This window comes from Natrix helvetica (genome assembly GCF_964273705.1).
Source record: "Natrix helvetica genome assembly, chromosome: 5".
In the NCBI taxonomy this organism is placed as follows: domain Eukaryota; kingdom Metazoa; phylum Chordata; class Lepidosauria; order Squamata; family Natricidae; genus Natrix; species Natrix helvetica.
Window position 1 is genome coordinate 8,056,773 of NC_138551.1, and position 23,800 is coordinate 8,080,572.

The following is a 23,800-nucleotide window of genomic DNA, read 5'->3' on the forward strand; positions in this document are numbered from 1 at the left end:
GGGGAAGGAATGGAGATTTTGCAGTATCCTTCCCTCTGGAGTGGGGAAGGAATGGAGATTTTGCAGTATCCTTCCCTCTGGAGTGGGGAGGGAAAGGGGATTTTGCAGTATCCTTCCCTCTGGAGTGGGGAGGGAAAGGGGATTTTGCAGTATCCTTCCCTCTGGAGTGGGGTAGGAATGGAGATTTTGCAGTATCCTTCCCTCTGGAGTGGGGAAGGAATGGAGATTTTGCAGTATCCTTCCCCTGGAGTGGGGAGGGAAAGGGGATTTTGCAGTATCCTTCCCTCTGGAGTGGGGAAGGAATGGAGATTTTGCAGTATCCTTCCCCTGGAATGGGGAGGGAATGGGGATTTTGCAGTATCCTTCCCTCTGGAGTGGGGAAGGAATGGGGATTTTGCAGTATCCTTCCCTCTGGATTGGGGAAGGAATGTAGATTTTACAATATCCTTCCCTCTGGAGTGGGGAAGGAATGGAGATTTTGCAGTATCCTTCCCCTGGAGTGGGGAGGGAATGGGGATTTTGCAATATCCTTCCCTCTGGAGTGGGGAAGGAATGGAGATTTTACAATATCCTTCCCTCTGGAGTGGGGAAGGAATGGAGATTTTGCAGTATCCTTCCCCTGGAGTGGGGAGGGAAAGGGGATTTTGCAGTATCCTTCCCTCTGGAGTGGGGAAGGAATGGAGATTTTGCAGTATCCTTCCCCTGGAATGGGGAGGGAATGGGGATTTTGCAGTATCCTTCCCTCTGGAGTGGGGAAGGAATGGGGATTTTGCAGTATCCTTCCCCTGGAGTGGAGAAGGAATGTAGATTTTACAATATCCTTCCCTCTGGAGTGGGGAAGGAATGGAGATTTTGCAGTATCCTTCCCCTGGAATGGGGAGGGAATGGGGATTTTGCAGTATCCTTCCCTCTGGAGTGGGGAAGGAATGGGGATTTTGCAGTATCCTTCCCTCTGGATTGGGGAAGGAATGGATATTTTACAATATCCTTCCCTCTGGAGTGGGGAAGGAATGGGGATTTTGCAGTATCCTTCCCTCTGGATTGGGGAAGGAATGGATATTTTACAATATCCTTCCCTCTGGAGTGGGGAAGGAATGGAGATTTTGCAGTATCCTTCCCCTGGGGTGGGGAGGGAATGGGGATTTTGCAATATCCTTCCCTCTGGAGTGGGGAAGGAATGGAGATTTTACAATATCCTTCCCTCTGGAGTGGGGAAGGAATGGAGATTTTGCAGTATCCTTCCCCTGGAGTGGGGAGGGAAAGGGGATTTTGCAGTATCTTTCCCTCTGGAGTGGGGAAGGAATGGGGATTTTGCAGTATCCTTCCCCTGGAGTGGGGAGGGAATGGGGATTTTGCAGTATCCTTCCCTCTGGATTGGGGAAGGAATGTAGATTTTACAATATCCTTCCCTCTGGAGTGGGGAAGGAATGGAGATTTTGCAGTATCCTTCCCCTGGAGTGGGGAGGGAGTGGGGATTTTGCAATATCCTTCCCTCTGGAGTGGGGAGGGAAAGGGGATTTTGCAATATCCTTCCCTCTGGAGTGGGGAGGGAATGGGGATTTTGCAGTATCCTTTCCCAGAGAACAATAGAGTTGGAAGGGACCTTATAGGTCATCTAGTCCAACCTTCCCCCAACCCCGCCCATGACCCTGCACCATTTCTGACAGATGGCAGTCCAATCTCTTCTTGAAAGCCTCCAGTGATGAAGCTCCCACAACTTCCGAAGGCAAATTCTGTTCCAGGGGTTGATTGTCCTCAGGGTAGGAAAATTTCTCCTTGTTTGTAGGCTGAATCTCTCCTTCATCAGTTTCCATCCATTATTCCTTGTCTGGCCTTTGGGAGCTTTGGAGAATAGCTTGACCCCCTCCTCTCTGTGGCAGCCCCTCTAATATTGGAACACTGCTATGATGTCTCCCCTGGTCCTTCTCTTCACTGGACTAGCCATGCCCAGTTCCTGCAACTGTTCATCGTATGTTTTAGCCTCCAGTTCCCTAATCAGAGTTGGCATTGAGCAGATTCTGATCAGTTCTGGAGAATCGGTAGCAGAAATTTTGAGTAGTTCAGAGAACTGGGAAATACCACCTCTGACTGGCCCCGCCCCCATCTATTCTCTGCCTCCCGAGTCCCAACTGATCGGGAGGAAATGGGGATTTTACACTATCCTTCCTCTTAATGAGTCATGCCCACCAAGCCACGTCCACAGAACCAGTAGTAAAAAAAAATGAATCCCACCAATGCCCCTAATCATCTTGGCTGCTTTTCTCTGCACTCTTTCCAGAGTTTCAACATCTTATTTATAGTGTGGTGACCAAAACTGGACACTGTATTCTAGGTGTGGTCTTACTAAGGCCTTTAGAGACTAGTACCTCACGTGATCTTGATTCAATCCCCCTGTTATTGCCCTTAGCAATATCCCTTAGACTTATATACCACTTCACAGTGCTTTACAGCCCTCTTAGATTCAGCATATTTTCCCCCAACAATCTGGGTCCTCATTTTATCAACTTCAGAAGGATGGAAGGCTGAGTCAACCATGAGCTGGTCAGAATCGAACTATCGAATTGCAGCCGGCAGCCGGCAAAAGTAGCCTGCAGTACTGCATTGTAACCACTTCGCCACCACAGCTCTGTTCTGACCTAGGATTTCCCAGCAGCATGAAGTCGAGTCCTCATCCCAAAAAAACAATTTATTTAATTGACAGCAAATTCCTCTCCAGTCTTTCCTCTCCGACAGTCTTTCAAGGTAATTCACAATTGCTGACCTTGGAGAGCGGCCAAGGCGATATCTTTCAGACGCAATACTTGGCAAGAATGCAGGAATGAACTAATTGTCTCCTGCAAATTCCACTCCCCTTTCGCTCCTCTTTTATTCCATATGGGAGGGGCCATTTACTGTCCTCATGTGGCCTTACTCCCAAGTCGACCCTTGTTCCTTAGCTGTTCCTTTTGTCTGGTAACTCTGCGCATGTGTACACTGGGAACAGGCTCCAGCTGTTTGTCTGCCTCACTGATGTCTGACTCCGAAGGCAGCTGATAACTGGCATACGGCCCTGGCCCCATCTCTGCCTCCGACACAGAGCCCTCATCAGAGCCTTCCCCAGACTCCAGGACTGGCCCAGGTTCCTCCCCAAACTCTGTTGGCCACTGGTGGGCCATAACAGACTGTAGTAGATACAAATGCACAGGGTATAGGCCTGGCACGGGCATGCTCAGCCCAGAACAAGCTACTTACTACGGCAACAGGCACAGCGACCGTGGTCGTACTCCAGAAACTCAGAGTGACGCAGCCGCTCTTTCGGGGAACATTTCCAGCGCTCCTCCTGCAGCCGGACACGAGCCGCTTCATCCTTGGCAAATGCTCCCAGGTCCTGGGTGTAGCGTCCATACATCTGGGGAGAAAAGAGAAAGCAGTGGGTCAAGGGTGCTGCCAGGGAGGCCAAGAGAAGATGGCTTGGTCTACCTTCATGCAGAGATCCAGAGCGAATTTGAACCTGACATTGGGACCCTATAAGGAGATGCGAGCCCAGAAGTCTGCCTCTTTCCCCTAGGGGGTGTCAAATGCAAGGCCCAGGGGCTGAATCTGGCCCCCGGGGTGCTTAGATCTGGCCACAGGGCTGCCCTGGAACAGCAAAGAACCGGCCCATGGTGCCTCTGCCAGGAAAATGGAGCTCCAGAGCCCATTTTCACTGGCAGAGTGCTCAGGCCGCCACAGGCACCCCCGAAACCCCGCCTCCTGAAACCCCGCCCCCTTCACCAAAATGGCCGTATATAGCCTCTAGGAAGCTTTCAGGGTGCTCCTGGGGGCTGGGGAGGGCAGAAATGAGCAAAAAATGGCTGGGTTTTTGCTCAATTTTAACCCCCCCGTCAGTTTTGTAGCCAAAACAAAATGCTTTCTCTTGGGAACCAAGGACATTCTCAAACCTTGACAGAGGAAGGTGGTGTGATGCCACCAGGCAACCAGGCAGCACTGTGATTGGACCATTTGACTGTGTTGAGAAAGGCCGTTTTTGGGAGGTTTGCAGAGTGCAAAAACTTTTTTTTTAATTTGCCTCTTCAAAACCTTGGTGTGTCTTATACTCCAGTGCGTCTTATACTCTGTTTCCCCTCCCCCCCAAATAAGACCTCCCTGGATAATAAGCCTAACCGGGCTGTTGAGGCATGAGCTAAAATAAGCCCTCCCCTAAAATATTTAAACACCTGCACAACTGGTCCCCGCCATTTCCTGGGGGGGGAAGGGGGGGAACATGCCCCACACACCCCACATGCACCTGCCATCCATACGGAATGGCCTCACAGAAGCCGCAAGCCCTAGCTACCGCGCCCCTTCTCTTAGTGGCGCCTGCCAAAACAGCGGCAGGCCCAGCGACACTTAGGGCTGGCAAGAGTGTGCTAGAAATAGAAGCAGAACCTCCGGCCCTCTCTGGATCAGCTGATCCATGGGCCGCTGTTAAGGGGCCGCCTGCACCTCAAAAATAATAAGGCCAAGCTCTTATTTTGGGGGTCAAAAGAAAATAAGACCCTGTTTTATTTTCAAGGAAACACAGTAATGATGTCGAGCTGGCCACGCCCAACCTTCTCCCCCCCCCCCAAAGTCAAACACAACCCTGATGCAGCCCTCAATGAAATGGAGTTTGACACCCCTGCCCTAGAAACTCAAAACGATGTGGGCTGCAATCCCACAACGCGCACAACCTGGTGTACTGGATCTGAGGCTCGGCGGGTCACGCATAACCAGCCTGTTTGCTCAGCTGATGTTTTGATATGCCGTGCAAATCCAAAAGAGGGTGAATTCTGTAAGTAGGTTAAATGCATTGTGTGAACACAGGAGTAGCGTTCCTACGATGCCCTTCCAGCCACAAATGAGCAGAGAGAATCCCATGTTTGAGATGGGCAGCGATACAAATTGAGGGGCCCTTCGTGCTTTCTGAGACTGCTTGGTTTCCTGCAGACGTTTCATGACCCAAACTAGGGAACATCATCAGGGCTACTAAGGAGCGAGTGTCAACACTGAAGCTGACCTGACCGAGGCCATCTTGGAAGCTTCCGTGTTGCCACACTGGAGCTGAGGGATAGGGAAGGGGGATTTGAGATAGCTGGGATTTTGTAGCCAAAACAAAATGCTTTCTCTTGAGAACCAAGAACATTCTCAAACCTTGGCAGAGGAAGGTGGTGTGATGCCACCAGGCAACCAGGCAGCACTGTGATTGGACCATTTGACTGTGTTGAGAAAGTGAGAAACATTTACTGTATTTTTGGGAGTATAAGACGCACCTTTTTCCCTCAAAAAAGAGGCTGAAAATCTGGGTGCATCTTATACACTGAATACAGCATTTTTGCCTCCTGAAACCCCGGCCCCTTCACCAAAATGGCCGTGCATTGCCTTTAGGAGGCTTCCTGGGGGCTGGGGAGGGAAGAAACGAGCAAAAAATGGCCTGTTTTTTGCTAAATCCCCCCCCCCCCCAACAGCACTCTATAAGCCTCCTAAAGGCTATCCATGCACTTTTTTTGAAAAAAAAAAAAAACAGGCTCATTTTCGCAAAAAACGAGCCATTTTTGGGACATTTGCAGAGTGCAAAAACTTTTTTTTTTAATTTGCTTCTTCAAAACATTGGTGCGTCTTATACTCCGAATAATACAGTACTTTTAATTAGGTGAAAACCGCAGGGACCTCCAGAGCTGGTTTTTACCAGATCTGTGCCAATACAATATATCCATTAAAGCTATTCTTCGAGGAATCTATCTGCCTCGGAGTTTTGTTATTTATATCTATATATATATAACAAACTGTGAGTAAAGCCCACCGATTGCTAGCGCTGATGATGTTATCTAGTGAGCGTCATGAAAAAATGCCTGCAAAGAAAGAAGCAAGCTCCGAGAGCAACAAGGACTGCTCACTTCAACCCTGCGCTACAAATATGCTCCTTTATTGGTAGCAATATGAATTGGATGGATGGATAGAACTGCACTTTTCAGACTGGCAAGGTTCTGTTTATGGGGCTTCACAATAAACCTCAATACATGAGAATGAGGTTGTCTGCTTCTGCTGTGATCTACCAGGAAATGCTAGCAGATCCTTAACTATCACCTTATCTTAAACCCAGAGAGGAAGCAAAGGGTCACATGGAAAGGCAAGCATTTGGGGCTCTCCGTACCAGGGACCATTTTCTGACCCACTCTTCTGGCAGCAAACTAGCCCCCGACCCTTAATTCTTCTTGATTGATCGACTGGCATTCAGGTATTCGCCAGCCAACTTTAAGCAACGGTAGGGAGAAAGTGTTTTGGGACGTAGGTGAGTTCAGAGGGAGGGGAACCGTTCAGTGTCAGCCCCTCCCCACCTCCCACCAAGGGTCTGGAATTGAGGAGATGTGCACAAAAGGTTACTGTAGAAAAGTACGGTAGATATATTGCTTTGGATTTTCTCTCTCTTTCTTTGACAATGTTCTTCTTCTACATCTGTGCTAGATTGTTGTTTGTGCTATCAATATGTACATCCCTTGAATTCTATTCACGTTTAGAGGTGTTTTTTTTTTAAAGGACCCGTTTGTGGCTCAGAATAAAATAGAATAACAGAGCTGGAAGGGACCTTGGAGGTCTTCTAGTCCAACCCCCCTGCTCAGGCAGGAAACCCTACACCACTTCAGACAAATGGTTATCTTTTTTGTGTGTGTAAAGTTTTTTATTTTTCCATTTCAAATTCATTCCTAGACATGCATTCTTAAAATTGCTCTTTAACATTTGTCTATTCATCATAATCGCTATACTCATTTTTACACACCCATATATAATACAGTTTGGGTCACTTTCTTGCCACCCCATCTTATTTTGCAACAACCTTACTCCTTCCATCTTCTCAACTCCCTTCTCTACCTTCTTCCTTCCTCCTCTCCTTCCTTCTTTCTTCTTCCCCTCTCTTTCCCCTCTCCTCCTCCCTTCTCCTCTTTCTTACCCTCTCTTCCACTCTTCATTCCCCTTTACCCTTTCTTCCTTCCCCTCCTCATCCCTCCTCCTCTCCGTTGTTGCCCCTGCTTATTTACTTTCTCTGATGAGTTCTCGGGGTGGCGTTTCAGCAATCCCAACTTTATCTTTCCATACAAATAATTTTCTCTGTTTATTTCTAATATGAGTTCCCCTTATGCCATTTTTCCGCTTGTATATTTACATTTCAATATTCTCTTATTTCACCTCCCCCTAATCTAAATATTGTGTCGTCTGAGATATTTATTTCCTTTCTCTTTCTATTCCTTTCTCTTTCTATTTATATCTTTTTGAAGCCAATCCTAAAATCGCCCTCGTAGCCTGACAAATGGTTTATCTAATCTCTTCTTTAAAACCTCCAGTGTTATAGCATTCACAACTTCTGGAGGCAAGTCATTCCATTGATTCATTAAATACATTTTAATTGAAAAACATTTTAATTGAAAAACCAAAAAGGCAGAAGCAACTATATTTCTGTCATCTGCAGTATAGCTAAGTCGAGTGAAAAGGAGAACTACAGGATGACATGATAGCAGTCTTCCAAGATTAGAGGGGCTGCCACAAAGAACAAGGCGTCAACATAAATCTTCAAAACACCTGAGGGTCAGGAGTAGAAATAGGGGAGGGAAACCTATCAAGGGGAGATCCAACCGAAAAGGAAGGAGAAATTTCATAATAATGAATGGAACAGAAGTTGCCTCCAGAAGTTGTGAGGACTCCATCACTGGAAGCTTTTAAGAAGAGACTGGGCGGCCACTGGTCTGAAATGACATAGGGCAGCGATGGCGAACCTTTTTTGGCTCGCGTGCCAAAAGTGGGGGGGATGCAGGGGGGGGCGTGGACGTGCTGCACCCATAATGCAATGCATGACCCCCAGCGCGCATACACGGATGATTAGCACGACCCCCCCATTTTTTGCATGCTTTTTTCGCCGTCCCCAGGCTCCAGAGGATTTATAGGAGCCTCAGGAGGGTGAAAACAGCCTCCCCCTCCCCCCCCCAGGCCCTCCCTGAAGGTTCCCAAGGACGAAAAACGATCCCATGAGCAAACCGGAAGTCCGTTCCCGAACTTCCGGTTTGCCTGTAGGGATGGTTTTTTGCACTCCGGAGGCTTCAAGGAAGCTTCTGAAGCCTCCGGAGGGCCTCCGGGGAGCGGGGGAGGCTGTTTTCGCCCTCCCCAGGCTCCTATAAATCCTCTGGAGCCTGGGGAGGGAAAAAATGGCCTCAAAAAAGGCTAAAGTCAGCTGGCCTTGCGTACCCTGACAAATGGCTCCGTGTGCCACCTGTGGCACGCCTGTCATAGGTTCGCCATCCCAGACATAGGGTTTCCTACTTGTGCAGGGAGCTGGATTAGAAGATCTGCTCGGTGTGTTCCAGCATAACTATGGAATACCTTGAGCAATTTTGACCAAATGTGGTACACAGATGACTTAACACTCTGGAAAAAAAATATTGTGGTGGGGGTAAGATACCCCTAACATCACTCAGGGTGTGTCTGTGTCTGTGTGCTCCAGCATAACTCTGGAACGTCTGGGCTGCTGAAATGAAAAGGAATGAATTATATCTATAGTGTCAAATCACAGTACTTGTGATAGTGTGCATTTTGGATTCAAGTTCTATTAAGATAGAGCCTGTTGTGCCTTAAAATGTCTTCTACTGTACAGCACAGTGGAGTTGCCATGGTAACGGATTCACAGTACTCCACAAGGGGGCTCCCTCTGGTAAGGGGAATTGATTTGACACTATAGATATAACTCATTCTTTTTTTCTGTCTAATAGAGGATTAGGATAAATAAATACCCAGGCAACGCACAATGTATAAATAAATTGGTGGATTGAGGGAGTGTATATGTCAGATCACAAACTACACACCCTCATTTTAGCTTCGCTTAGTTTGTGAGTAAAACCTGTGTGTGTGTGTGTGTGTGTATGTGTGTGTGTGTGTGATTGCACTTATGCTTTCATTAATACAATAAATACCAATCGAGATACAAAAATGCTCCTTCAATGCAGCAGTGTAGAAAGTGATCCAGTTGTAATAAAATCAAGATCCAAACTTTTAATATTTTGGCCAAAGAGAATCATAAATATTTCTTCCCCCCAGTGTTTTTTTTTTAAAAAAAGAAGGAAGACCATCCTTTTCCTTTGACTTTGGAAAAAGTGCAGAGAAGAACTAAGACGACTAAAAGATCTGGGGACAAAAACGTATGAAAAATGGTTGCAAGATTTGCGGTTGGCCAGTCTAGAGAAAAGAAGGACCAGAGAGGACATGATAGCAGTCTTCCAGTATTTAAGGGTCTGCCACAAAGATACAACACAAAACAATAGCAGAGTTGGAAGGGACCTTGGAGGTCTTCTAGTCCAACCCCCTGCCTAGGCAGGAAACCCTATACCACTTCAGACAAATAGCTATCCAACATCCTCTTAAAGACTTCCAGTGTTGGGGCATTCACAACTTCTGGAGGCAAGCTGTTCCACTGATTCATTGTTCTAACTGTCAGGAAGTTTCTCCTCAGTTCTAAGTTGCTTCTCTCCTTGATTAGTTTCCACCCATTGCTTCTTGTTCTACCCTCAGGTGCCTTGGAGAATAGCTTGTCTCCCTCTTCTTTGTGGCAACCCCTGAGATATTGGACCACTGCTATCGTGTCTCCTCTGGTCCTTCTTTTCATTAAACTAGACATACCCAGTTCCTGTATGTTTTAGTCTCCAGTCCCCTAATCCTCTTTGTTGCTCTTCTCTGAACTCTTTCTAGAGTCTCCACATCTTTTCTACATCGTGGCGACTAAACTGAATGCCGTATTCCAAGTTTGGCCTTACCAAAGGATTATAAAGTGGTATTAACACTTCACGTGATCTTGATTCTCTCCCTCTGTTGATGCAGCCTAGAACTGTGTTGGCTTTTTTGGCAGCTGCTGCACACAGCTGGCTCATATTTAAATGGTTGTCCACTAGGACTCCAAGATCCCTCTCACAGTTACTACTATCGAGCAAGGTACCACCTATACTGTACCTGTGCATTTTGTTTTTGTTGCCTAAATGTAGAACCTTACTCTTGTCACCACTGAATTTCATTTTATTAGATAGTGCCCAATGTTCAAGTTTGTCAAGATCCTTCGGTATCTTAAGCCTATCCTCTGGAGTGTTGGCTATTCCTGCCAGCTTGGTGTCATCTGCACATTTGACGACTTCCCCATTTATTCCCTCATCCAAATCATTGATGAAGATGTTGAAGAGTACTAAAACAGAGCCTTGGGGTACTCCACTGCATACCTCCCTCCATGTAGATGCAGTTCCATTGAGGACTACACGTTGAGTGCGGTTGGTCAGCCAGTTACGAATCCATCTGGTGATGATGCTGTCCAACCTACATTCTACTACTTTATCTAGTAGTAGGTTATGATCTACCTTATCAAATGCCTTACTGAAGTCCAAGTAAACAATTCACCAGTGGAACAGAAACTGCCTTCAGAAGTTGTGGGTCTCAAAAAACCAATAAAACTTTGTTTTAAAAAAAAGAAGAAGTTGTGGGTCTCCATCACTGGAGGTTTTTAAGAAGAGACTTTACAACCATCGTCTGAAACCTTATAGGGCAGTGATGGCAATCCTTTTCGGCACCAAGTGCCAAAACGTTTGCACAGAAACATCACACAGGTGCATGCTCGTCAGGGCCATGCTCCAAAAAAGCTGAACTTCCATGATCTAGCACACATACACACCTGACAATCAGCTGGCTGGTGCACATGCGCAGGCCGGTTCTTGGCACTGCCGAGCGCCTGAAAGGACCGTGCTCCAGAAAAGCCAAACTTCTAGGTTCTGACACGCATGCGCACAGCGGTTTTCGGCACTGCAATGCACGCGAACGACAGCTGGTTGTCATGCGCGCATGAGCCCCAGAAACCCAGAAGAGAAACAGGCAAGGGTGCCTGTGGCAGGAGAAATGGCTTCGCGTGCCACTTTGAGCACGCGTGCCATAGGTTCACCATGCCGGATATAGGGTCTCTTGCTTGAGCAAGGGGTTGGACTAGAAGACCTCCAAGGTCCCTTCCAGCTCTATTCTGAGTGCAATGCTTCGTTGCTGGCATACTTTTCACAAGGGCAAAAGGACTGGAAACTTGATTAAGGCAGATGGCAAAAGAAAAAAATGAAACGCAATAGGGGGGAAAGGGGAAATTTACTTTTGTTCAGCTCCCTCTATCTACAAAAGTCGATCGCTGGAGCACAGGTCTCCTCAAGGCTAAGCAAACACTCCCCCCCCCCCCAGCGGTGGAGAAGCCCAACAATGCAAGACAGATTAAGCGGGTGTTGGGCTGATCTATAGCCATTGTTCTCCCATACAATGCTTCCCTCAGCCAGAAATGCACCAGCTCATTGGGTCAGTTCAGGCCAGCCTGCGAGCACCCACACAGCGTCGAAAAGAGGCTATTCTGGACAAGGGTGCCAAAACTGCCTCCTGTATCATGGCCCCAGCCTTAGTAGGGGGCTGGACTGGATGCCCTCCAGGATTCCTTCCGACCCATTTAACTAGCATTCTGTATGTCAGAGCAAGCATCAAAATAGCCCGTAGAGGTAGCCCTTATGACTACAATTGAGCCCCAAATCGTTTTAATTCAATAACTCAGTTACTGTACAGCCACGATGGCAAACCTACAGCGTGCAGGAACCTATGGCAAGGGAAGGAGGAAGAAAGAAGGAAGGAATGAAAGATGGAGGGGAGGAAAGGAAAAGGAAAAGAAAGAGAGGGAAGGGAAGGGAAGGAGGAATTCCCTGGATTTTGAGCTCTGAGATGTCCTTGCAGCCAAAGCTTGCAGTTTGTAGTCCTTGTTTTAGAGAACTCAATGCCTATGGCCAATGTCCTAGCAGGCCTCAACATTCGTCACAAAGCCGTGTCCTCATCAGGCCACTCTTCTCCTACGCACACCCCTGGCCTTCTGGAGACATTCCACGAGATTTTGTATTTCTGCAAACTTTTGAATTCCCTCCCGACACCGTTTTTTTTATCCTGGGAAAATACCACTTTCATTACCCTGGAAATACCCTCAAGCTGTCTAGGTGGAGTCTCTTTCTTTCTTTCTTTTTTCTTCCCTCCCTTTTTTCTTTTCCTTCTTTCCTCTCTTCCCTTCTCTGTCTCTTTTCCTTCCTTTCCTTCCGTCCCTCCGTCTCTCCCTTCTCTGTCTCTTTTTCTTCCTTCCTTTCCTTCTTTCCTCCCTCCCTTCTCTGTCTCTTTTCCTTCCTTCCTTTTTTCCTTCCTCCCTCCCCTCTGTTTCTTTTCCTTCCTTCCGTCCGTCCGTCCCTCCCTTCTCTGTCTCTTTTCCTTCCTTCCTTTTTTCCTTCCTCCCTCCCCTCTGTTTCTTTTCCTTCCTTCCGTCCGTCCGTCCCTCCCTTCTCTGTCTCTTTTCCTTCCTTCCTTCTGTCCCTCTCTCCCTTCCTGCTTTCTATGGCTCTTTTTCTTCCTTCCTTCTTTCCTTCTTTTCTCCCTCCCTCCTCTCTCTGTCTCTTTTCCTTCCTTCTGTCCACCCCTCCCTCTCTGAGTCCATACCTCCTCTGTCTCTTTTCCTTCCTTCCTTCCTTCCTTCCCTCTCTCCCTTCTGTTTCTCCCTTCCTTCCTTCCTTCCTTCCTTCCTTCCTTCCTTCCTTCCTTCCTTCCCCCACTTTCCTTTCCTTTCTCCTCTCCCTCTTTCCTTCTCTTCCCTTCCCTTTCCTGCCTCTTGCCTGTTTTGCTAATCTAACAAAGGTCATGTTTCCCTTAATTTGTGCTGACTGCTTTGCCAGGACACCGAGTCCTTCACCCAGGGCAGAAGACGGATCGGAGCCCGAAACAGAGGTTGTCTTTTCAGAAATCCTGCGTGCCAGGGTGTTGCAAGCCTCATGATTTATCCAGCAGTCGACAATCTTTTATTTTCAATCTACTTCTAATAGCTTGGGAAGGCAAGCTCATTTGGGGTCTTTTGTCTTCCTTCCCCATTCTGTATTCTTTTACTGCTTCTTTCTTCCTCCTAGGATACAAGTCCTCTCATCTTCAATCTGTGTGCAGGCACGCAAGCCATCGACCGCACAGCTCCACCGTGTATGCGCGCAAATCAGGCCTGCCATGCATGCGAGAGGCATGCGCACAGGGGTGCCCCCCCCACGCTCCATTTTTAGCACCAGGAGGCTTCAGGGAGGGCCTCTGAAGCCCATTTTCGCCCTCCCGGAGGCGCAAGGAAAACCTCCGGAACCTGGGAAGGGTGAAAAACAGGACTTCCAGAAGTTCAAAAATGGGCATGTTTCTCGCCTCCGGAGGAACTTACGGAGCCCAGGGGAGGCCATTTTCACCCTCCTAGAAGTCATGTTTTTCGCCCTCCCCAGCTCCGGAGACTTTCTTCGAGCCTCTGGGAGGGCGAAAATGGCTTCTCCCGGGCTCCGGAGGTTCCTCCTGAAGCCTCCTGGTGCCAAAAACAGAGCATGTTTCCAGCCTCCGGGAGGGCCTCCGGAGGCCATTTTCACCCTGCCAATACAATACAATAGCAGAGTTGGAAGGGACCTTGGATGTCTTCTAGTCCAACCCCCTGCCTAGGCAGGAAACCTTATACCGTTTCAGGCAAATGGCTATCCAACATCTTCTTAAAGACTTCCAGTGTTGGGGCATTCACAACTTCTAGAGGCAATTTCTGTTCCACTGATTAATTGTTCTAACTGTCAGGAAGTTTCTCCTCAGTTCTAAGTTGCTTCTCTCCTTGATTAGTTTCCACTCATTGTTTCTTGTTCTACCCTCAGGTGCTTTGGAGAATAGCTTGACTCCCTCTTCTTTGTGGCAACCCCTGAGATATTGGAACAATGCTATCACATCTCCCCTAGTCCTTCTTTGCATTAAACTAGACATACCCAGTTCCTGCAACTGTTCTTCATATGTTTTAGCCTCCAGTCCCCTAATCATCTTTGTTGCTCTTCTCTACACTCTTTCTAGAGTCTCCACATCTTTTCTACATCGTGGTGACCAAAACTGAATGCCGTATTCCAAGTGTGGCCTTACCAAGGCATTATAAAGTGGTATTAACACTTCATCTGATCTTGATTCTATCCCTCTGTTGATGCAGCCTAGAACTCTGTTGGAAGGCCTCCTGCACCAACCTGGAAGCCAAAATGGGGCGCGGGGGCACTGCGCAAGCCCCCCAAAAGCAATGCAAGTGCCCCTTCCAGTGCATGCACCCCGTGCCCCCATATGCGCTCCGCCCTCACCCCACACATGTGCGGCAGAGACCCAAAGACCAGCAGGCTGACAGGAGACGTGCACACATGCTCGGTTGGAGCTGGGCCTGAAGCAACAGCTGGCGTGCCCACAGAGAGGGAACTGCATGCCATAGGTTTGCCATCATGGCCCAATGACATTCCAGACAAATGTCTGTCCAGTTTCTCCTTAAAAGCCAATCTGAGATGCCCGCCCCATCCGTGCCTGTGCTCTCTGTTGTGAGATCCAGGAACCCAGATCTCTGCTGATTCCGGCGTTTTTCATTTCCCTTCTCGCCCCACAACGATCGGTGCCCTCCTCAGGGTGCACCTTTGATTTCAACGGCCCCGCTGGCCTTTGCAACGAAGCCGTTTGCTTCTTTTCCAGCACCAACGGCTTGAAACAACACAGCCAAGGTAGAATGTGGGAATTGCTGACCACAGTGGAGAAAGCAGCATGGTTGGGGGGGAGAGCAAGTGGGGGGGGCAGGCTGGCCTTCTGCCTAAGGAGAAAGTGTGGAGTACATCTAACGCAGGGTCTCCTCCTTCGAAGCTGAATGCAGACTTACATGTCAGGTGTGGGGATGTGTGTGAGGGCCTGGGTGTGAGTGCGGGTGCATAGGGGAATCAGATTTCGGCCAGGGTTGTCCTAACATGGCGACTTGAAGTCCTATGGACTTCAACTCCCAGAATCCCCCATCCAGCCATGTTGGCTGGAGAATTCTGGGAGTTGAAGTCCACAAGTCTTCAAGTGAGCAACACCCCTGATTTAAGATTGGAAGATTCCGTAATGGACACTTGGGCCCCTTGGTGGAAAACTCACCGGGCCAGGATCCGTAAGCCCATTTTAAAAGTTGAGGGTAGAACGGAGTCCGCGGTTGGGAAAGTCGCAGATGCTGATCCCATTAAACCGCAGGACGCTGTAACCACCGTAAATACATGCCAATTGCCAAGCGTCCTAATTTTGATCATGCAACCATGAGGGTCACAGGGGTGGTTTCTGGCTGCCGCTACTGCCAGTTCGCTCAGGGACGCGCTTTGTGCACGCTTGATGCGTGCTGCCGCAACATGCGCAGTACGAAAAAAATTGCTTCTACACATGCGCAGAAGCAAAAAAACAGGATAGGACCGGTTAGGGGGTGTGGCAGGCCGAGTTACTACCTACTCGGCCAAACCAGTCCGAACCAGTTGGAACCCACCTCTGAGTGGTAAGTGTGAAAAACGGTCATAAGCAGTGGTGGGTTTCAAAATGTTTTAGAACCTCTTCTGTAGGTGTGGCCTGCTTTGTGGGAGTGGCTTGCCGGCCATGTGGCTGAGTGGGAGTGGCTTGGCAGTCATGTGACTGGGTGGGTGTGGCCAACTTGTAAAACGTGGTGAAACTCACTTAACAACGCTCTTGCTTAGCAACCAAAATGTTGGCTCAGGAACTCTGGCATTGAAGTATGCAAGTCTTAAAGCTATCAAGTTACATGACCCTTGCACCCCTAACCCTTTAGAAAAAAAAACCCCAGGGGTGTTCAAACTTTACAGCGTTAAGGCTTGTGGACTTCAACTCCCAGAATTCCTCCTCCATTCATGTTGGCTCAGGAACTCTGGCATTGAAGTGTACAAGTCTTAAAGCTGCCAAGTTACAAGAGCCTTCCACCCCTAACCCTTTAGGGAAAAAAAGCCCAGGGGTGTTCAAACTTGACAGCTTTAAGACTTGTGGACTTCAACTCCCAGAATTCCTCCTCTCGCTCTTCATCTTGATGATGTGGGACGGGCGGGGGGGGGGAGGTGGAACCGGTTCTAAATGGCACTGTAAATTTGTGGAACCTCTTCTATAGAAGAGGTTAGAACCGGCAGGAACCCACCCCTGGTCATAAGTCACTTTTTCCCCGGTGCCATTGTAACGTTAGTCACTAAACAAATAGTTGTAAGTTGAGCAGAGGTGAGTTCCTACCGGTTCGGCCCGGTTCAGCTAAACCGGTAGTGGCATGGTGGCCTGGGTTGCTAGAACCAACAGCGACCCAGGCGCCCCCAAACCAGCTCCCTGGTCGCCGTCATCTTGTTTTTGAGTTCTGTGCATGCACTGAACAATTTTAATTGGACTGCACATGTGTGCGCAGCGCGCAAAGCACGCACGCGAGCAAACCGGCAGTAAAGCTGGCCAGAACCTACCCTTGAAGTGGAGGGCTACCTGTAAGCAAACCCACAGTTGGGGAAAGGGGTGAACAGCCCCCTCTAAGCTTCCTGGCCCACTTGTCTGTGTGTCCAAGGCCACCGGGTGCAAAGGAATCCAGGGCAGAAATCTGAGTCACGCTGAATTGATCCAATAAATCTCTGCCCTGCGCTGTTTTAAGCAGCCCCAACCACGGCCTAGGAACAACAGCAGCTTGTCAAGGTTAATCCAAACAGACCAGGAGTCCCTGCTGGTTAGAAATACTTGATCTCCCCCAATCCTTCGTTTGTTTGCAGACTCTCAAACTTTCCATGTTCCAGGCAGATTTCCCATAAAAATACTACACAGATGGGAGGAAACCAGGGGGATGTAGTAAATGAGAGCAGGCCCGAGCTGTGCCTCCGATCGTTACGTAGCACAGGAGTCTTGGCAACTTTATGACTTGTGGACTACAACTCCTAGAATTCCCCAGCCGGCTGTGGAATTCTGGGAGCTGAAGTCCGCAAGGTCAACCCTGAAGCTGACGTGACCGGAGCCATATTGGAGCTTCAGTATTGCCACGTTGGAGCTGAGGGAAAGGGAGGGGGGATTAGAGATAGAGGAGGGTTGTGTAGCCAAAATAAAATACTTTCTCTTGAGAACCAAGGGCATTCTTACAGCTGGACCATGGAAGGAGGAGTGAGGTCACCAGATCCGTGCCAATATGATATTTCCAATAAAGCCATTTGTTGAGGAATTTACCTGCCTCAAAGTTTTGCTTGCTTATGGGATTATTACTTGGAACCCTGACACACAAGTCTTAAAGATGCCAAGGTTGGAGACCCCTGAAGACTTAGGAACTACAACTCCTAGAATTCCCCAGCCGACTGAGGAATTCTGGGAGTTGAAGTCCACAAGTCTTAAAAGTTGCCAAATTTGGAGAGCCCTGAAGATCCTATCTTATCCTATCCTCTACTTCTTATTCTATTCTATTCTGTTTCATTCTCTACTCCTATTCTATTCTTTACTTTCTTTTCTTTCCTATTCTATTCTTTTTCACAATTTTTAAGGAGGGGAGTGTGGAATTGCGAAGGAATGTGGAGAAGATAGGAACCATTAAGGGGATGAGCTCAGTTTTGAAAAACTGGAAACTTTTAAGAGTAAAACTCTCAATAGCTCCACTTTGACGTTGTTTGGTTAGGTTTCAAGACTTCGGTTATTATCCCCTCTAACAATAAAGTAGCATTCCTGGGATACTTGTGGTGTTTATTTCCTGATTTAGGTTACTTCAAAGGGTTGACAGTCTTTAATACAGCTAACCCTTGACTTACAAACACATCATTTAGAGATCGTTCGAAGTTACAAAAAAGTGACTTACGACCATTTTTCACACTTACAACGGTTGCGGCATCCCCAAGGTCACCGGATCAAAATTCAGACGCTTGGCAACTTCATATTTATGACGGTTGCAGGGGGCTCACGCGATCCCCTTTTTGTGATCTTTCTGACCAGCAAACTCAATGGGGACGCCAGATTCACTTAACAACTCTGTCACTAACTTAACAACTGCAGGGACTCACTTAACAACTGTGCCAAGAACGGTTGTAAGATGGGGCAAAGCTGACTTAACAAATGACTCACTTAGCAACAGAAACCTGGGCTCAACTGCAGTCCTAATCCGAGGACTACCTATAGCCCATGTGGCAAACCTATGGCATGCTTGCCAGAGATGGCACTCAAGAGCCCTCTCTGTGGGCACGCGCGCCGTTGCCCCAGCCCAGCTCTATCGTGTTTCTCTGTCGAGTTTCCTGCCATCATTTGCAGGACTTAAAAAAGCAATGCATGAAACAGCATTCCGCCTTTGTCGCGGTGCATTTGCTGTTGCGGCCTCCAGGGCCGGCCCCTTGCGCAGCACATTGAAATTTAGCGCAACGGGGGAGATGGGGTCCCGTCCTCCTCCAGGAGCCCATTACGACACGAATGTGACCCTGTATCGTTGTGGGCTAACTCTCGCCTCCCAGATGTCAGCTGCTTTCTGCAGAGCTGCAGGTGTTGGGATGCCCCGCCTCCTGGCCATCCAACTGGCCTTCGGCTTTCCGCTAACCAGCTGAGCGTGAACGTGCTGCTCCTGGGCTCCTTGGCCTCCAGATGCTGGATTCCCACCACCCAGCATGAGTTCAGAGGTTCCTTCTCCTCCCCCCCCCCTTCCCGAGAGGGAAAGAGAGAAACAGAGAGATAGAGGGAAGGAGGGAAAGAGATAGAGAAACAGGAAGAGTAGGCAAAGAGAGAGGGGGGAGGAAAGGAAAGAGAGAGAGAGAAAGAGTGGGGAAGAGAGAGGGGAAGAGTAGAGAGAGAAAGAGAGAGGGGGAAGGGAGGGAAAGAGGGGAGAGAGATAGAGAGAGAAAGAGAGGGAGAGAAAGAGAGAGGGGGAGGGAAAGAGAGAAAGAGGGAGAGAAAGAGAGAGGGGGAGGGAAAGAGAGGGAGAGGGGGAGGGAGGGAAAGAGAGAGGGAGGGACAGAAAGAGAGAGAGAAAGAGAGGGAGGAAGGGAGAGAAACAGAGAGGGAGAGACGGAGGGGCGGAAAGAGAGAGAAAGAGGGGAAAGAAAGAGGGGAAAGAGAGAGAGGGAGGGGGGATGGAAAGAAAGAGGGGAAAGAAAGAGGGGGAGAGAAGAGAGAGAGAAACAGAGAGAGGGAGGGAGGGACGGAAAGAGAGAGAGAAAGAAAGGGAGGAAGGGAGAGAAACAGGGGGGAGAAGAGAGAGAGGGAGAGCTGGAGGGAGGGATGGAAAGAGAGAGAAAGAGGGGAAAGGGAGAGAGGGAAAGAAGAGAGAGAAAGAGAGAGATTGAGGGAGAAAGAGGGAGAGGGAGAGGGAGAGGGAGGGAGGGAAAGAGAGGGGGGAGAGAGAAAGAGAGGGAGGGAAAGAGAAATGATATTACAAAAGTTTTTCTTTTTTACTGTTGCTAAACGTAATATTTCAAAAGCAGGAAAAAAATGAAGGAACATAAAAGTGCATTTATCACGTTTTTCTTGGAACGATTAGCTGAACTCTGCCTTGTTTATCATTATTTTAGGTAATAAAACCTCAGTATTGCGGTTAAATTGCCATGTTGGCACTTTGCGATAAACACGTGGGTTTGGGGTTGCAGTTTGGGCAGCCGGTCTCGAAAGGTTTCGCCATCACTGACCGACAGTCTCGCCATGATTCTCAACCCCAGGGATTTTAAGATGAGTGGACTTCAACTCTCAGAAGGCCCCAGGCAGCATGGCTGGCTAGGGAATTCTGGGAGTTGAAGTCCCCCCATCTTCAACTTGCTAAAATTTAGACACGTTGCTTAGTCTGTGCTTCAGATTCAACGGACCAAAGCTTCATTCAGTGGCCACGCTGCACAAGTTGTGTGAATGCAAGCTATGGGTGAATCCACCGTTCCTGGCATCCCAGCAGAGTAATAGATGAGCAGAGTAACAGATGAGCAGAGTAACAGATGTGACTAGAAGGCTTTTCACAAGGACAAAAGGGTTTAGCAATGGCACTTATTTACAGTGCTTTACAGCCTTCTCTAAGCGGTTTACAGAGTCAGCCTATTTGCCCCCAACAATCTGGGTCTTTGTTTTACCCACCTTGGAAGGATGGAAAGCTGAGTCAACCTTGAGCCTGGTGAGATTCGAACTGCCAAACTGCTGGCAGCCGGCAGGCAGCAGAAGTAGCCTGCAGTACTGCACTCTAACCACTGCGCCACCGTGGCTCACCATGGCTTAACCCTATTTGTGAGCACTCAAAATGTGCACAAGAATCAGAAGTCAGGGACTTTTTTTCTTACACCCCCCCCCCCCCCGGTTACACTATATCCCTACTTTTTCCCTCCATCCCTTCTTACTTTTTCATGCCTTTTTTCTCTCTGTATTTTATACTTGGATAAACTAATAAAAAGCTAAATGTTAAAAATGTGCACAAGCAGTCCGAACTATGCATACAAGATCAGGGGGCTGGAGGCCAAAACATATGAAGAACGGTTGCAGGAACTGGGTATGTCTAGTTTAATGAAAAGAAGGACCAGGGGAGACATGATAGCAGTGTTCCAATATCTCAGGGGTTGCCACAAAGAAGAGGGAGTCAAACTGTTCTCCAAGGTACCTGAGGGTAGAACAAGAAGCAATGGGTGGAAACTAATCAAGGAGAGAAGCAACTTAGAACTGAGGAGAAACTTCCTGACAGTGAGAACAATTAATCAGTGGAACAGAAGTTGCCTCCAGAAGTTGTGAATGCCCCAACACTGGAAGTCTTTAAGAAGATGTTGGATAGCCATTTGTCTGAAACGGTATAGGGTTTCCTGCCTAGGCAGGGGGTTGGACTAGAAGACCTCCAAGGTCCCTTCCAACTCTGCTATTGTATAAGAAGAAGATAACACTGCAGCACTGATTTGATTTCTAGGGCACCCCTTGACAAATGGCATATGTCCCTGGGCAGCGAACATAAAAGTTATAAACCACAATAAAACACATTAGCAAAAAACGGATGACACTTGGGTCAGCGCACATGTCTATATCAATAATGCTTTCAAAACAGGTTGATCTAACTTCCTGGCACAATGCCTGGCCAGAAAGCCAAGTTTTTAAGGACTTACAGAAGGCCCAGGGACATTGAATCTCAGGGGTGATTCTGTTCCACATCTCGATGGAATAACAGAATAACTGATCATGTAACGGGACCTTAAGGGACACGGTGGCTCAGTGGCTAAGACGCTGAGCTTGTCGATCAGAAAGGTCGGCAGTTCCGCGGTTTGAATCCCTAGTGCCGCGTAACGGAGTGAGCTCCCGCTACTTGTCCCAGCTTCTGCCAACTTAGCAGTTCGAAAGCACGTAAAAATGCAAGTAGAAAAATAGGGACCACCTTTGGTGTGAAGGTAACGGCGTTCCATGCGCCTTCGGCGTTTAGTCATGCTGGTCACATGACCACGGAGACGTCTTCGGACACCGCTGGCTCTTCGGCTTTGAAATGGAGATAAGCACTGCCCCCTAGACTCGGGAATGACCAGCACGTATGTGTGAAGGGGAACCTTTTAATAGGAACTTCGAGGTCTTGTAGTCCAACCCTACACCCACAACCTCTGAAGGTAAATCTGTTTTCTGTTGCTCCCCTCTGGGAGAAGGTTTTGAAGTCACTAAACGATCACTAAACAAATGGCTGTAAGTCAAGGACTACTTGTATAGGAAGGAAAAGTAAACCTCTATACGGTATATAAAATATGATATGAATTGCTCCCATACGACCTGATTTTCTTGGGCTTTTTGGAGGAAAAAAAATATCTCCAAGTAGTTAGAAATTTTCTTTTCCAGGCTCTTTAGATATATTTATTGTAAAGCAGCAGCATCCGCAAGAATATTTATGATCTAGACCAGCATTTCTCAAACTCTGAAAGCTTAAATGTATGCACTTCAACTCCCAGAGTTCCCTAGGCCAGCACGGAATCCTGGGAGTTGAAGTCCCCCCATCTTAAAGGAAATTGGCTTGGGAATTCTGGGTGTTGAAGTCCATGCATCTTAAAGTTGCCAAGATTGAGCTGCTGCAAAAGGCTGGATTAGTTTATAGCAGATCACAGATTAACAGTTGGAAGGGATCTTGTAGGTCATCTAGTCCATCCCCCCGCCCAAGCTGGAGACCCTACACCATTTCTGACAGATGGCAGCCCAATCTCTTCTTGAAAGCTTCCAGTGATGAAGCTCCCACTACTTCTGAAGGCAACTTCTGTTCTATGGGTTGCTTGTCCTCACTGTCAGAAAAGTTCCTCCTTATTTCCAGGTTGAATCTCTCCTTGCTCAGTTTCCATCCATTATTCCTTGTCTGGCCTTTGGGTGCCTTGGAAAATTGCTCGACCCTCTCTTCTCTGTGGGAGCCCCTGAGATATTGGAAGACTGCTCTCATGTCTCCCCTGGTCCTTCTCTTCACTAAACTAACCATGCCCAGTTCCTGCAACTGTTCATCATATGTTTTAGCCCTTATATCTCAGGGCAGCGATGGCTAACCTTTTTGTCGTCATGTACCAAAAGTGCATCCATACGCATAATGCAATGTACGTGCGATAGCCCCCAAGTGCACCCTGCCCCCCCACACATGTGCACGTGACCCCCGCATGCATGCGTGTGTAACCCTCCCATGATTCCCCACCCCCTCATACATGCACCCCACCCTCCCTCACCCATTTTTGGCTTCCAGGTTGGTGCAGGAGGCTTTGCAGGCCCAAAACAGGGCATGGGGAGGGGCCCTTGCACCCCACACCTCCTTGCCCCGTTTTTGGCCTGGAAGGCCTCCTCCACCGACGTGGAAGCCAAAACAGGGCGCAGTGGTGCTCGGCGAGGCCCTGCCTCCCATGCATGCATGGCAGAGACCCAAAGACCAGCTGGGCGGTAGGAGGCGTGCGCGCATGCATGGTGGAGCTGGGCCGGGCCGACAACTGGCATGGCCGCAGAGAAGGATCTGCATGCCACCTGTGGCACGCGTGGCATAGGTTTGCCATCACGGATTCAGAGTCTTCTGCAAAAGTCACTAATTCATCTGCTAAACTGGCTGTCCTTCAAAGGCCTCGCCTCGTTCTCTTCTGCCTTGACTCCATCTTGGGTCTAAGACAGAGGTGATTTTGCGGATGAGGAAGGAACCCTCAAGAACAACTTGACAAACTTGAACATTAGGCCCTATCTAACAAAATGAAATTCAGTGGTGAAAAAAAGTAAGGTTCTACATTTAGGCAACAAAAACGAAATGCGCAGGTACAGTATAGATGGTACCTTCCTCAATAGTAGTAACTGTGAGAGGGATCTTGGAGTCCTAGTGGCCAACCATTTAAATAGGAGCCAGCCGTGTGCAGCAGCTGCCAAAAAAGTGAACACAGTTCTAGGCTGCATCAACAGAGGGATAGAATCAAGATCACGTGAAGGGTTAATACCACTTTATAATCCTTGGAAAGGCCACACTTGGAATCCTGCATTCAGTTTTGGTCGCCACGATGTAAAAAAGATGTGGGGACTCTAGAAAGAGTGCAGAGAAGAGCAACAAAGATGATTAGGGAGCTGGAGGCTAAAACATATGAAGAACGGTTGCAGGAACTGGGTATGTTTAGCTTAAGAGAAAGAAGGACTAGGGGAGACATGATAGCAGTGTTCCAATATCTCAGGGGTTGCCACAAAGAAGAGGGAGTCAAACTATTCTCCAAGGCACCTGAGGGTAGAACAAGAAACAATGGGTGGAAACTAATCAAGGAGAGAAGCAACTTAGGAGAAACTTCCTGACAGTTAGAACAAATAATCAGTGGAACAGAAGTTGCCTCCAGAAGTTGTGAATGCCCCAACACTGGAAGTCTTTAAGAAGATGTTGGATAGCCATTTGTCTGAAACGGTATAGGGTTTCCTGCCTAGGCAGGGGGTTGGACTAGAAGACCTCCAAGGTCCCTTCCAACTCCCCTTTGGGGAGAGGGGGTGGTCTATAAATTTA

General features: G+C 48.2%; 1 protein-coding gene and 1 long non-coding RNA gene across 3 annotated transcripts in view; both read right to left on the minus strand.

Annotated features, from left to right (window-relative positions):
- LOC309392436 overlaps positions 1-23,800 on the minus strand; it is a 198,426-nt gene that overhangs the window by 104,633 nt on the left and 69,993 nt on the right. The gene's annotated exons all lie outside the window — the stretch shown is intronic.
- The window catches only part of CLCN2 (chloride voltage-gated channel 2), a 144,199-nt gene that overhangs the window by 98,168 nt on the left and 22,231 nt on the right, over positions 1-23,800 (minus strand). For both annotated transcript variants that reach the window (XM_081953625.1, XM_081953624.1), the window contains exon 2: positions 3,232-3,388. In XM_081953625.1, coding sequence (XP_081809751.1) covers positions 3,232-3,388 — 157 coding nt within the window. The remainder of the gene's footprint in view (positions 1-3,231; positions 3,389-23,800) is intronic.